General features: G+C 49.5%; 1 protein-coding gene across 1 annotated transcript in view; it reads left to right on the forward strand.

The window, feature by feature from the left end:
* Window positions 1–10,044: 10,044 nt before the first annotated feature.
* ADAP1 (ArfGAP with dual PH domains 1) overlaps window positions 10,045–14,441 on the forward strand; it is a 49,080-nt gene continuing 44,683 nt past the window's right edge. The window contains exon 1 of the mRNA XM_050317428.1: window positions 10,045–10,252. Within this exon, the coding sequence (XP_050173385.1) occupies window positions 10,168–10,252 (85 nt within the window). The 5' untranslated portion in view covers window positions 10,045–10,167. The remainder of the gene's footprint in view (window positions 10,253–14,441) is intronic.

Here is a 14,441-nt window from a genome sequence, read left to right on the forward strand (position 1 = left end):
GCCTGGATGTGCAGGTGTGGAAGGGATAGCCCGAAGCAGGAGGAAGGGTTGACTGTGTTGGAGCGAAGATCTATTCGAGCTTAGAATAGAATTAGCAATAGAATCAATAAGTGAGGGGGCTGTAATTGTCTTTTCTGTAGCTTTTCTTCAGCAAAGCCTCGTTCACATCCTAAGGAGGCACTCTGCTGCTTGGGATCGGTCCCAGGGAGTCCCCAGAGGGCTCTGGAACAGCAGAGCTTTGCTGTTGGCACTGGGGAGAGCCTTGCCCACACATTCCCCCTTTCGTTGCTCATATTAAATCCACTCAACCACAAAGAGCTTAACCTTGATCACGGCAGTTATTTACAGAGGGAACATTGCTGCGAGCCAACCGTCGTTATGTCTTCCTGGGAGACCTTGAGCTCTAGGTGTATCTCTCCAAATAACTGCAGTGACCTGCAGAACAAGGAAGAAAGGGTTTAATAAACATTTCCAGAGCTCTGGGTGTGCTTTCACAGAAAATCCTACACAAAGAGAGACTCCTGTGCTTGTTCTGGAAGTGGGCCATGGTCCAAAGTCCTTTGTGGGAGCACAATGAGCCTGTGCCTCTGTGCTGAGGAGGGATTGTTGCTCCATCTGCCACCTGGAATGGCAGTACCTGGTGTAGCAGAAGGGTTGCATCTGTCAGCACCTGTGAAGTGAATGTTTGGGGTTGTGCACAGTTAGGGGCAGGCAGTGGGTGTAGCTGCTGACCACACTTGGTCCTTTTCCAAAGCCTTCTCCCCAGTTTGTCCTGCCTGCTTCAAATCCAAGGAGTTCCTTGTGGCTGGGCATTACACTTAAGTTCAGCAGTCACCCATTTGGTTTCCTTTGGAGACCATGGAGTTGCTGGCCTTTGCTGATGATTATTGCCCTTTGGGGCAGCAATCAAAACAACTTTCCCTTACTGCTGCTTTTGTGGTTTGGGCTTAACCAGCACTAACAGTGAGTGAGGGGTAACTAAAGTTAAAGCAACTCTTAAATTTCCCCTTGTTGTCTCATTCCAAGCAGGCCTGGAGAGCACTGAGAGGCAACATTATTTTCACCAAGCCTCTGGAATGAAACTTAGGTTGTGTGAGGCTATGAGAGAAGGAGCAGCCTGCTCCTATACAGAAAGTGTCTGTAGCATCTGTAGGCTCTCAAAGTGCCTTGGGTGTTCTGGTTCCACTGGAGAGCAGTATTTTTCTACATTTCTCATCTGTAATTCCTGGGATGGGAATGATGCTTCTGCTAGAATGCAGGAGCCTGGTCGTTTCTGGTAGCATATTCAGTGACCCCAGAGGACTTAGTTGCTTCTGTGCCTGAAGGAGTTCTATTCTGGAAGAGATCCTTCTGCTAAAGTGGGACTGTTGTGTGAAGCATCAGCTTTTCCACAAAAATCAAAGCTCTAACTCTGATTAATTGAAAAAAAAAAATTAAAAATTTGGAAGTGCACATGCAAGGGTCTGTTTCCCCTTCCAGAGTATTTCAATGAAAATTGGATGTCTGATTAATCTTATCCTGGTTCTCTTTTTTTTTTTTTCCTTAATGATCCCACTTCTGTGAATAACTGGCAGTGTTGCATTTTTTTCAGGATGCAGCAGATTTTCTAGCTTACAGATTTCAAGACAAAATGCCTTCCTTCTGGAATGAAGGTGCCATATGGCTTGAAATGCATAATTGATCACTGCTCAAAATAGAAGCTTCATAGAAAGTCACCTAGAAGTCCAATGCATGTGTGCAGGAGACTTAATAGACCTTGATGCATTTTTTGTTTCCTCAGACTGATGATGATATAGGGAGAGGTTTTTATGGCTCCTCTTAGAGGTTCTGATGCTTGTGCTCTCTCATTATTCCAGGAGATCTTGGGAGTTGCATTAGCAGGTACATCAATCTTATGCTTGCTGATCCCTGCTGGGCTTGGCTGGATGAAAAACACCCCAGACAAGCCTGGCATTCACCATAAACCCAACAAAGGCCACAGTTGTATCTGTGAGTGTAAAACAGTTCAGTTGATCAAATCTGGTGGGTTGAATCCCACCCTTGGTGCCCCTATTTCCCCACCTCTGGTGGGATGCCTGCACAAGCAGTCTTCCTTCCCCAGCTCCCACACAGAGCGAGGTAGGTTCCTACTGACATGGGAGGGATGTTGGGGTCTGTCTGGCTGTGTGCCCTGCTTCCTGGTAATGAACAACACTGTAGACCACCCAGTATTATGGATGCTTTTCTGTTCTGGTCCTTATGAATTATGGCAAATTCTTGATAAGAGCAGTGGTGGGAAGTTGCTTTGAAAAAAAGAGAGCAGAGCAGGAAAGAAATCAAGGAGACTACCCAGAATGACCCAGGCTTTTCGATTCACCTTGATAGGTTTAAAAAGCAGGCAGTGGAGGTGCTTCTGCAGCCCCTTTGGGCAACTAAGTCCTTTGTCTATTTTAGTAACCTTCAAGGAGTTGACAGATCTGATTTCTGGAGGATTTCTAGTTTTCTCACTGCTAGCAAGCCCTGCTCAGCAAGAACCTGCTCACACACCCAGTTCTGCTCCTTGCTTGCAGAGCTGCTAATCAAGGATAGCACGTGGGAAGGCAGCCACATGGGAGGGGGCGCTCTGCGAGGGAGTCAGACCCGGTTTTGTTTGCTCAATTTACATTTCTCTGTTATTAAACCATGTTCTGGGTTTCAGCAGGGTTTGTAAGCACTGAATCTCTACTTAGTGGACAAGGTAGGAGAATTATAGCTACTACAGAATCTGGGACACCAGGATAGCCCTGAGGATTTGATGTGATGCTGTGTACTGCAGCCATCTGCTGCCAATCTACTAAGGGCCTCTCCCCTCTGGGTTGCACCAGCAGCCCCAGGTAGCATGGATGGATGGATGGTCATAAGCATTTCATCACACTGGGGAAGCTAGTTTTGGGGCAGGCAGACTCAAAGGGGAAAAAAAAAATCCTGCTGCCACTCAGGATTGCAGAGAAGCTGCGGATCAGAACAGTGCTGAGAAAATTGCTGGTAACTCAGGATGCTGAACCAGGCAGGAGCAAAGCCTCCCACTGATAAATGAGCCTTCACAGCCCCATGAAAAAGCACCAAGCAGGAAGTCCCAGGGGTGTAATGAGGCTGGCTGCTTGCAACTCTGGGGTTGCCTCCCTTGGCTTTTGCTCTTTAGTGTGGAGGTGGGAGTTATGCCGTGCTGTAAACCCTGGATTTAGCAGGTTGTCTTTAACCCCTTGTCCTCACCACCCATCGCTGTGGCCCAGCCCGTACAGAGCACACACTCCAGGCTGTGCCTGTTGTTTGGCACACCTCTGTGAGCGCTCAGAGCGGTTGCTAAGACAGCATAAGTCTGTCCCCTTTCTCCATGCCTTCAAATGTCTGTCTGATCTAGAGGTATAGGTGTACTGTGCCCATGCAGCCCAATCCCAGAGCAGTCTCCGCATGGGAGAGCAGAGGCAATGCCACGGGTCCGGTGTTAACAGTCTGTGTGCACATCAGTGTGAGCGGTACAGGAGAGTGGAGTGTGAGCTACAGCTTAGTTCTCCCCCTCCCCAAACTGTGCTGCAGAGTCTGGTGGGAAAGAGGGACTGTCCACTGCGACCTTAAAGGAGGCAGCATGGAGATGAACATCTCTGACAGGAGATGCATCCTGACCTCTGTGTGAGAGATGCTCAGCATGTGCAAGGGCAGGACAGAGATGTTGTAGGAACCAGGTCGCTGCAGGGCTCTGGTGACAGGAGGTGTGTGAGTTCTGGTCAAAGGGACAGAGACACTGCATTCCACTGGCTGGTGAAAAAGAACCAGGTAAGTGAAAAATGAGAGCGTGTCTGTAACCATCTAACTCCATCCTTCCAGCGTGCATGGCAGGAGACTTGCAGGTGTGATGGTGCCAGCCAGAAGGACTCATTTGAACACAGAGATGTCTGGATTGATGGCTTTATTTCAGCTTATTTTAGCAAGTAATAGGCAGGGGGGGTGATGTTTATCACTGAAACTGGAGCTGGCTGTACTTTAGATCACAGCTCTAATCGGTTAGACTGACTTGGACAGTAAATCACTTCAGCAGCACTAATAACACAGAGTGACAGGTGTACTAAACCCTCTATTGCAGCAATAACCTGGTCCTGCTGGTTCTTTCACTCAGGTTAGTGCTTCTGCTCTGGTTTGTTTATTAAAGCTCCTTCACAAAAGTCACCTGGGTGGCTGCTCTGACTCAGCCATTGAAATGGCTGTTCTGCCATTCCCCAACCTGGCTTCGGCTCTTTTTATAGCCTGCTATAAAATTGTTTATTTTTGCACCTGTTTAGAAAGGCTTTTTGGCCACAGGGGTCTCATGATGTTGTTTTCATGGCTTCTGGAGCAGGGCTGCTCTGTTGTTGCTAGAAATAATTGCTGTTAATTAATTCTTTGCTGATTTTTCTTTGGCAAAGCACACTGAAATAGAGAAGTGAGCAGCATGCTCTGTATCTCGATGTTGTGGGAGCTTTTAGGAGGCATGCAATGACATCCAAACAATCCCATCAGCAGCCAGAGGAAGGGTAGGACACAGTCCTCAAGTTTCTGTGGACAAAGTTAATTGAGGGGAGGCTGAATTACCATCTCCAGCTGTTTGGCAGCTTCCTTCAGGCCACCATTTTTAATCTCTTCCTAGAGAAAAACCACAGCCTTGTTTCCATCTAATGCTTTATTCAAATCACAGTTGAGCAATGTTACAGAAAATGATGCGGTCTCAGCTCTCTGAGCTGGACCAGCAGCTGAAGGCAGCAGTCTGTGATACGAGACTGACTGCTGGGGCCAATAATTGCACCATTTTCTCTTCTGTGCCCTTTTTTAAATGGTTTGTTCTTTTTTTTTCTGAGGGACTTTCAGACAGAAGTGAAGTGCTGGGCTTCAGCCCCTCTGACCTGTGGTCACGCCTGTATCATCTCCATCATTCTCTTTGCACTGGGCTCCTGGCAGGATCAGCCGCTGCTTCCCAGAGCTGGCAGCAGCTGGCTGGGCCACTTCTGTCCCCACCCTGGAATGGGACATCACACAGCCCAGTCTCTTGCTTGAATGTCTCCAAGCTGTTCCTGGAAGGATGAGCCATTTGAGCCAGGAAGAGATTAAATTATTGGAATTGAGCAAAAGCAATTTCCATGATAAGTGCTTGCCCTGCGGTTGGCACATTGAACCTGTCCTGCTGTGTCTCTGACTCAGACTGAGCTGATGACGTCCTGCTCTGAATAATCACTTTGACTTTTCTTGGAGGAGCTGATACACCCTGACATATGAGTGTCTTCACACATATGTTGGCTTTCTCCATACTGAGATTCCACGGGCCTAAGTCTTTTAATTAGAATAAATGGGGAATAATGCTCAAAGCAGCGGTCTACCAGTGATGTAATTGAATTATTGACTTCATTGGCCTAATTTCATCTTCTCTGAGAGCAGAGAAGAGCCTGTCATTAGGTCATAGAAGTCAGCACAGCTCCAGACTCAGGTGCCTCAGAGATGCCATGGAGCCAATTCCCTCAGCTGCCCATTCCATGTCATATTTTACACCATATGAAATGGGTTTGGTACAACAGCAACAGGACTGTTACAGAGCTGGTTTTCCTGTGTTGAGATTTTCCCGTGTGCTGTGGAGCGGACATACAAATATCCAACATCTTCAAGCTATCCATTGCCCCCTTACTCTCTCTCTTAGAGGTCTCTTGGCTCCCAACCACACTGTCTGAGCAATTAAGCAGCCCCTGCAACCACAAACCAACTCCTAAATAAGCCCATTGCTGCAGTGAGCTGGCCAGAGACAGGCAGAATGGAAACTGAAAGGATATCCTGAGAGCACGTGACAGACAGGCTGATGGTCAGACAACTTTCCTTTTTGTTGGCAGTGCGGCTGTGAGAGATCAATGATCAGCTCTAGGGTGTGGCAGAAACCTAAAACAAAAAAAGGTGTTTAAGGAAATCAGCAGAGATTTTGCCCTGAACCCCCTTCTTGTCCTCATTCTCCCCATTTCTGCTGCCTTACAGAGGATCTCTGTGTGCATGATGTTACCTGCATGACTGTTCAATCACTGGAGGAAAGGATTCCCCTTCTTTCACTGGTAACACTGGGCTGCAGCAGAGTTAACCACTATGCAAATGGAATGAAGCCCTGACCTGCAAATCACTCTGCAGTGAGGCACTTTTAGAGCTGCACAACACCATCTTCTTTGAGGGTTGGTGCAGGTGCAGAGCAGCTCTGTAGACACAGGACTTCACTGTTATTTCTGCACCTTCACATCACTTTCTCTTCAACCTGACCAACACATCCTAACCATGCAGATGCAGTGAGTGTGCTTTTCCCTGTTCCACAGAAGAACAATCCCACAGGATCCATACAGCAATTTGCTCAAAAGCAGAGAAAGTTGGCATCAGTATTGGATTTTCAGTTCAAGAGTTTTTAATTCCCCTGATCAGAGCTCTCTGCTCTGTGGCATTCCTCCCTCTCAGCTGTAGCCACTCTTGATTTAACTGGATAACCCAGAAAACATGATACATATTTTTTTTTAAGAAAAACCTCTAGGATTTAAGTTTCTTCCTTTTTTTTTTTTTTTTCTTTTTTTTTTTTTTTTTTTTTGTGTTTTGAACAGGAAACCAAAACTGCAACGGAAACGAGCTGCTGTAGCATAGGTGCAGCTGGCCAGTGCTGTAGCTTGTTCACACAAACCTCCAGCTGCAAAAGCTGCCTCCCCCGTGGTGCTGAGGAAGCCTAAAGGATCTAGCCTGGTGTATCTGCTACTCCAGAGTTTTGCTTGAATGCAGTTGCAGTGGCATGAATTATTGATATCTCTGTTCAGGTTTGCTGTTCATGCAGGAATCTGTAATGCTTCCCCACCTTACGCTGTGAACGCGCTCCCGGGTCACATAAAGGGTTCTGTTTAACAGCCTTTCACTTGCATGGCTGTGACACTGATTTAGCCATTTCAGGGCTGGGGCTGCAAAATTAACTAAAAACCAGTGTAAACAGCTCTTTCCTGACAAAACAAGGCAGTCTCAGGGTAAGAGGAGCTAATATGGAAGGGCAAGGAGGAGGTATAGTTATGTCTGTCCATTTTCAGGGTGTCACCATAAACATGATGGAAAGGTTTCCTGGAATTCCGGAGCATTCTTTGCCCTGACCTCAGTATCTGGCATTTCCAGAGGCTGCCCTTGCTGCCACTGTGCTTACCACCTCAAGAGATCGCATTAATAACGTCCGTTTCTAAGGCAACAACCTTGTGATTTAGAAGAGACGGAGTTAAAAGTGTGCGTGTTTACAAACAAACACATCTTACACATAAATATGTAAGTATTTACATACATATGTATATAAATTTATATCAGACCTATAAGCCACTTAGCAGTGGAGAGACAGAAAGCATCTGAATGATGGTGATGTGCTGACGGTGACAGCACGTCTCCAGGGAGTTTGGCCAGAGACTTTGCAAGAAGTAGGAGCAAATTCATTTAGCACTCCCTGACAGGCCGTACCCACGGGCAAAGTGTGGGGCAAAGCTCAGGGGAGGTGTTGACTCCTGTGGGTACAGGCAGGAGTGAACAGTCTGACGTGGACAAGGCTGAGCAGTGATGCTCAGCAGCCCCCAGGAGCCTCCGCCAACCCTGACAGGGCAAACTTCACCCTTTACCCCTTGTGAGACTATAAACTCTGATGCTGTCCCCGCTCTACACCAGGAATCACAATCCTTAGGAGCCAGTGTCCATCAGGAGAGCCTCACTGCCTGCCCTGGATCAACATTGTGCCAGTCGATACTGGGACAATACCCAGCCTCTTAACCTTGGATAAACCAGGAGTAAATTTACAGAGGTACTCTTGTATATGTGAGATTGGTTGAAGCCTTTGATTTTCCACTGAAGAAAAGTTTATCTTCAATTCTGGCTCATTAAGTTCCAACTTTTCTCCCTCTCTCTCCATGTTCCCTCCACCCATGTGGGTTGTTTGTTTCCCCATGTGAAGTCTGGAGTAATTCTGATGAGACTTAAATGCTGAGGATGTTGCTGACTGACCCTTGCTGGCCCTGCTCTCTGGCTCTGCCTGTCCTTTATGAAATGCTCCCCTTTCATCATTGACAACAGACTCTGTTTTATTTGATTTTATTACAAGATATAAATTTCTGTCTGCAGCCCTGGCTTCCAGCACGTGGAGGAGAGAGAGGGATTGCCTAGCAACCAGGAGAACAAAAAATTAAGAGAATCAATAAGTCTTAATGGAAAGCTAAACAGAGACTTTCAAACCAAACCCCCTCCCTCCTCCCAGCCCCAGCCTGTGCTAAGTTCATGATGATGTGCAGCATCCTGGCTATCACACAAAGCCTTCAGCAAGTGCCTCTTCTGGAAAAACCAGAGTGCAAATGAAAACCTGACCTAACTTGGGCTTAGGGAAAGCTCTGATCCTGTAAGCATTTACACTTCAAGCTTGAGCATATCACAGGTGTGGAGGATTAGGGCTAAGATAATGTGTTAGCTGGTTTCTCTCAGAGGATGTTAGCAGTCAGTGCTCTGCTCCAGGTAAGTATTAGTGACTTGGAGGCTGAAGAAGGTGAGGGTCTGGATGCTCAGCTTACCCACAAAAGGCCTGTGTGTGGAATTGTGCCTTTGATTAGCACATTTTAGATGTTATCAGCCTATGTGCGTAAAACCAGCAAACCCAGCACAATGCTGGACGCTGGGCAGAGCCAGCAAGAGTCCAGCATCAGCTTAAAGCAGTCAGAAATCAACCTGGTTACAGTCGCTTGCCTGGCAGCACAAATGCAAAGGTCATTTAGAAGAATGTATTCCAGGCAAGTGGGGCAATTATAAATATACCAGGCCATGATTCTGTCTGTATTTAAGAGTGTTATGCTATTTTCTCCCACAAAGTGTCCTCTGGAACCTGCTCACATCTGTGTAGGTCTGCAGGATCAAGATGGTGATTTAGTTGTGGAAGCCTTCCCAGAGCTTCTGGCACACCCTGAACCTCATGGGCAGCATGAACGACATGAGCTGAGCTTGCAGGAGGGCTCTGCTTTGTTGGACGAAGCAGAGAGCGATGACTTGAATGGGGGACTTGCTTTGCAGAACCAAAATTGTTTCTATAAGCAGAGATGTATTAACCACAAACAGGACATATCAGCATTGCAGGTGACCCATACCTGAGAGGAAGGTTTCAGCAGGAGTTTGGGCAGCAGCCTCGAGGCACAACTCTGAACCCCTCCTTGGCCAAAGGCTTCCCACCTCACCATCCAGGGTCACCCCCTAGTCCTTATTAGCTGGCAAAACAAGGACAGGAGCCTTGCCTGTAGGTGACGTGACATGACATGCATGAGAGGCTGTAGCCCTTGGTCCCATCAACACAGACTTGTTGACACAGGGAAGCTCTGGTTATTCCCCAGGGTCGTTTTCTCTCCTGATACTCCCTTGACACCACGGAGGCTGTGAAAAGTGTGGGAAGATGCTTGGAGGATGGTCCTGACAAGACACAGACATGGAAGGACAGCAGTGAAGGAGGAGCGTTTTGGAGCGCATGTGGCTACTAGTGAAACATTCACAACTACCCCCAAAAGACGCTGATGTTGAAAAACGCTCCCCAAAAGTGCTGCCTGTGAACCTGCCAAGGTGCTTGAGTGGCAAGACCCCAGACAGTGAGGGTTGGGGGATGCTGCGAGCTGCCACCTCCCCCAGGCAAAGACCCCCGGCCCCCACCTCCCCATTGCCCGCCGGCTCCCACCCCATGAGCGAGAGCATCCTCTCGCGTCACCCCGAGTTAAACCAGGGAAGGGACCCCTGAGTGCTGGGGACACCCGGAGGGATGGGACGCCCTGAAGCTCGGGGACCCCCCTAGTGGGGGACGGGGCGCCCGGGCCACGAGCAGCCGCTGGAGGTCGCGGGCGAGCGGCGCGGGGGAGCCACCAGCCCCCCGGGGCCCGGCGAGAAGGCGGAACCGGCGGCGTGCCCGGCCGGGCGGCCCCGGCAGCGGCGGGGCCAGAGGCTCCCAGGGCAGCGGCAGCACCGCCCCGGCAGCGGCGCGTCCCGGCGGCCGGAGAGGCGCGTTCAGCGTGCGGGGCCGAATGGAGCCGCCCGGGCGCCGCCCGCCTCGCCAGCGCCCCCCGCCCGCACCATGAGGCTGCGGTAGCGCGGCGGAGCGAGCGGAGCCCCGCGGAGCCGCCCGCCGCCCCCATGGCGAAGGAGAGGAGCAGGAAGGCGCTGGTGGAGCTGCTCCAGCGGCCGGGGAACGCGGCGTGCGCCGACTGCGCCGCCCCGGGTAAGGGCAGGGCAGGGCGAGGGGAGGAGAGGCGGGGGGCGCGGGCGGCGGCCGCACCTGCACCTGTCCGCCCCGCACCGCATGGCACAGCCCCGCACGGCACCGCACAGCACCGCACCGCGCGGAGGCAGCGACGGCGCGGGGGGCTCTGCCCTCTGCGGGAGCGGCGAGCTTTGCGCCCCGCCGAGGGGGTGCCCGACCCCCCATCCCCGCCCCGCGGGGATGCAGCGGGGACGCTCCGCGGCCGGTGCGGGGATGCGCTGCTGTGCTGCCGCGGTCCCCGCGGGCCGGCCCCGGCCGAGGTTTCCCCGGTCCCCCCTGGCCCGGCCCGGCTCCTCGCCCGGCTGTGAGCGCTGATGTCATCCCGGCGGGTCCCCGCGGGCTGCAGCGCGGCCGGGGCCGGTAGCCGGGCGGCGGGGGCTCTGCCGGGGGTGCCCTGTGCTGCGGGGGCGGCGTGTCCTCCGTGTCCCCTCGGCTGCTGCTGCCCTGTCGGCGAGCAAGCAGAGCGGACAACCAGAGGCATCGCTGCGGCCACCCTGCCGACCAACCTTTGCCCGGCTGCCATCGATGGGTGCCTAAGCTATTGCAGGGAGCGGGGCTGGAATGTCCGTAGTCGTCTTCGTGCGCAGACGGGAGAAAATCTGGGCTCGGAACGGCTTTCTAGCCCTTTGGATGGTGAATTGTGGAGGTCGGGGTGTGATGCTCTTGCTGAGCAGGGTCTACATGAGACGGTGAGACCCGCCTTTGAGAACAGCCTTAAGAAAAATTGCAGAACAAGTAGCTTTCCTTTAAAAAAAAAATAAATCACCATATAGAAACACCTAAAATTGTATTAGCTTGAGCAGGAAGGCTCTGAAGAGGTGTATAGAAAGGATGTCCTTCCCAGCCTATGTAATTCTATAGGTTAAAGAAAACCCAACACTTCAGCTGAACCTTATTTTCCCAGATATTGATTTGCTTGGGATTTCAAAATCTGTTGGATACCACTATCCAGCTCATACCATTACCCGTGGTTTTGTATCCCTAACCTGCATCTCAGGACACTGCAGTTCACTTTCAGACGTGTTGTGTCCCCCAGTACCCAGCTGGAAAGGACAAAGAACTTTCAGCACAGCGTGAACAGCTTTGCAGCGCTGCACTGCTCTGCCTGCTCCCACCCATCTGCTGCCTGGTGCTGCTGTCTGACTGTACCAGCCCACCTTTGAGGTGCCTTGCTGAGCACAGCTTGGGCTCACCGAGAGTAGGTGTCTGCCTAAATTATTCCTTCCTGGAGAAAACTTTACAAACCTGGGTCTTTACAAACCATTCAGGTCTGTGGGATGATTCTCCCTCACCCTCTGCAAAATGGGAAGTTTCTCAGCACTATCAGGGTGGAGATGAGGCTGTAGGACAGTAAAACAGCTCACGTCAGGGAAAGAGGGTTGTTGGTGAAGGCTCCAGAAGGGCCTGTGAAACAACAAAACCATATTTTGTTTTTGGTGACGTTTGCATACAGAGATGTCTTAGTGAATCTGAAACTCGGAGAGGAGAATTTAGGCCAGTGGCTTTTGTAACACAAGATGTGCTATATGAATACCATTCAGCTTCTTCTGAACTCTCGTGGCATTGCTTCCCTGGGACCAGCTCCTTGTTCATCAACCCAATTTCTTTAGTGACTACTTTGCTTCAGTTCCTTTGGCAAACAGGAGCTACTCAGGGTGCTGGAGCGTGCTCGTCTGCCTGGGAGTGACAATAAACTTGAGATGCTCTGGGCTACTTAAGATAATACCTTCTGTCTGGAGGTGATATAGAAAATATTCACCCTGAATTAAGTTATCCATCCTGGGCAGGTGTGGCAGGCCAGGTCTTTCTGGGGATGAGGTAATGCAGGATAGGCAGGATAGAGGTTAAGAGAGCCTCCAGAATGGAGTGCAAGTATATTCTTTGTTGAGAAGTGAGATGCACAGAGAGATAAAGAGAGATAAAGCACAGAGAGCTGGAAGCAGGTGTGCAGCTGACCCTGGGAAAGTACCAAAGCAAGAAAATGAAGTGAGAAGGAAAGAAGTGGGAGGGTGGGGAATGAACAGAAGATGAGGAAAGCAGGGTGGACTTGTGCTTTCCCACATGTGAGTATCATCATAGGGCTAATCTGGTACAGCTGGGGGGGAAGCCAAAGGTCAGGATCCTTCATTTATTATTTCTGCTTCTCAGGTGGGTGTGTGCCTTTCCCTGAAATTCTCAGTTAGAACAGGATCCACTTTAAGAGACAGCCATTTAGCTCAGGAATCCTGATAACAAAGAATAGGATGGATCAGAAACATAATTCTCTGTTAGTCACTTTAATTTGTGTATTTGGAAGCCAGCTGGGTTTTCTTTTTCTCTTGGAAATATTTGTTTTAGAAATCAGCCAGCTAGTGAAAGTTTGTTTGTTTCTTTTCCCTTCCCTGCTGTCAAAAAGGGTTGTTTTCTTTTGTTACTGTTTTGGCATTTGGGAGAGGCTCGGTAGCCAGAGCCCTGAAGTCCCAGCTTGTCCCAGGTATTCAGTGTCTGTAACAGATCCCTGGGTTTCTGATGCAAAGGAGCTCACAGCTTGGCATTGTTGGACTAAGCTGTGACCATGCAAAAATCAAAGCTGGGGATGGAGAGGGAACATGGAGGGAGGCAGTGCTGCTCCTCCTGGGCTGTGTAAATAACACAGCCTGCAGGGTCATCGCATCTCCTCGGGGAGATCCAAGCACAAACTGCTGCTTGCCTGGGTCTGGGCCAGAATTTGCCACCTAATCATGATTGAGGATTATTTAAGTGGCCAAGCCCTGCAAGCAAGGCTGCTGAGTTCAAGATGTGTGTTCCTCTGGTCTGTGTGTTCCTCTGGTCCGAGCACAGGATATGAACCCTTGCAGCTGGGTGGAATGTGGTATTGAGTGTGATGTTCGGGAAGGTCAGATCTGGGTCTTCCCCAGCACCAATGTACATGCCTGGCCAAAAACTCTCTTGTGCAAAAAGCAGAGCTTCCAAAGAATCCTCCCAGATTTTGAGGACGTGTCTCAGGTGAGGAGAACAGTCTTGCTGTGGCCCTGGCCATGGCAGCTGGGAATGCAAAAAGTCTAAAGCAGAATGTGAAAATCAGAGTGGAAAATAGCCTGAGAGGTTACATTTTTCACTTGAAGGGCTTTTGTGGGTCTTTTTATAAGTTAGGCTTTTATTAATTGTATCTTTACAAAACCTTAAATTTTAATGAAAGGTTGTTTTGAATAAAAGATGTTTCAGTTGCAAAAACATCATCCATCTGTAACAAGTAATGAGATTGCCTTGGTTACATCTTTGGAACTGAATTCTGGGGTAGAAGCCACTGTAATAAAGTCATTAAATGGGGCTTCAGGTCCCCTGTCACTACATACCTCTGTGTCCTGGGTGTTGGTTTGCAGCATGTTTGTTTCATGGGTTTAAAGCTGTGCTTTCACAGTGAAGACAGCATGGTAAATGCCGTCTTAAGTGCAAACTGAGCAATGTTGCTGAATTGCTGGTGTGTAATGGCTCTCTGTGCATTAGAATAATCTTTTTTTCTTCAAGACTAGTGTGGCAATTCAGCCTTTTTTTTTTTTCCTAAAGGATTCTTTGTCTCAGGCAATCTTTCCTCGCATCATGAGACGGATGGTTATCTCAGGGCATAACAAGACCTTGAGTATTTCTCTCTCTTTACTCCATTTTTCTATGACTTAGGCTGGTGTTTCCATGGAGTGAGAATCATTTTACATTGTAGGAGGACAGGGAGGCTCTGAAGACAGAAATGGAAATCCCATCAAAGCAATCCTGCAGTTTAAACCCTCCGGCAGCAGTTTACATGGCTTGTTATCATTTTCATCTTTCTCATTTGGGATGGATTACTGGGACACGGATCCTGGGTAACATCGGCCTCTGTGCCTGAGGCTCAGGGGGGATGAGGGATGGAGGAAGAGCAGAAGGCACAGGCTGGAGGGGAGTCTGGTATCCAAGCTTTGTGCTGCAGAGCACAAAGTTTCTTCTGCAGATCTGGTGTTTTGGTGTAACAGTTCATATAAAAGCCCGAGGGTGGGTGGTGCGTGGCTAAGGTGGTTGTAAACACCTTCCCTGCAGGCCCAGCATCTTCTCAATTCTAAGGCAGGTGAAGCTTTTCCATTCCCATGATGTCACCAAGTGAGGGTGGTGATTAGAGGGAACACATGAGTGCTGG

This window comes from Myiozetetes cayanensis, unplaced genomic scaffold (genome assembly GCF_022539395.1).
Source record: "Myiozetetes cayanensis isolate MyiCay16 unplaced genomic scaffold, myiCay2020 scf20-37, whole genome shotgun sequence".
Classification (NCBI taxonomy): domain Eukaryota; kingdom Metazoa; phylum Chordata; class Aves; order Passeriformes; family Tyrannidae; genus Myiozetetes; species Myiozetetes cayanensis.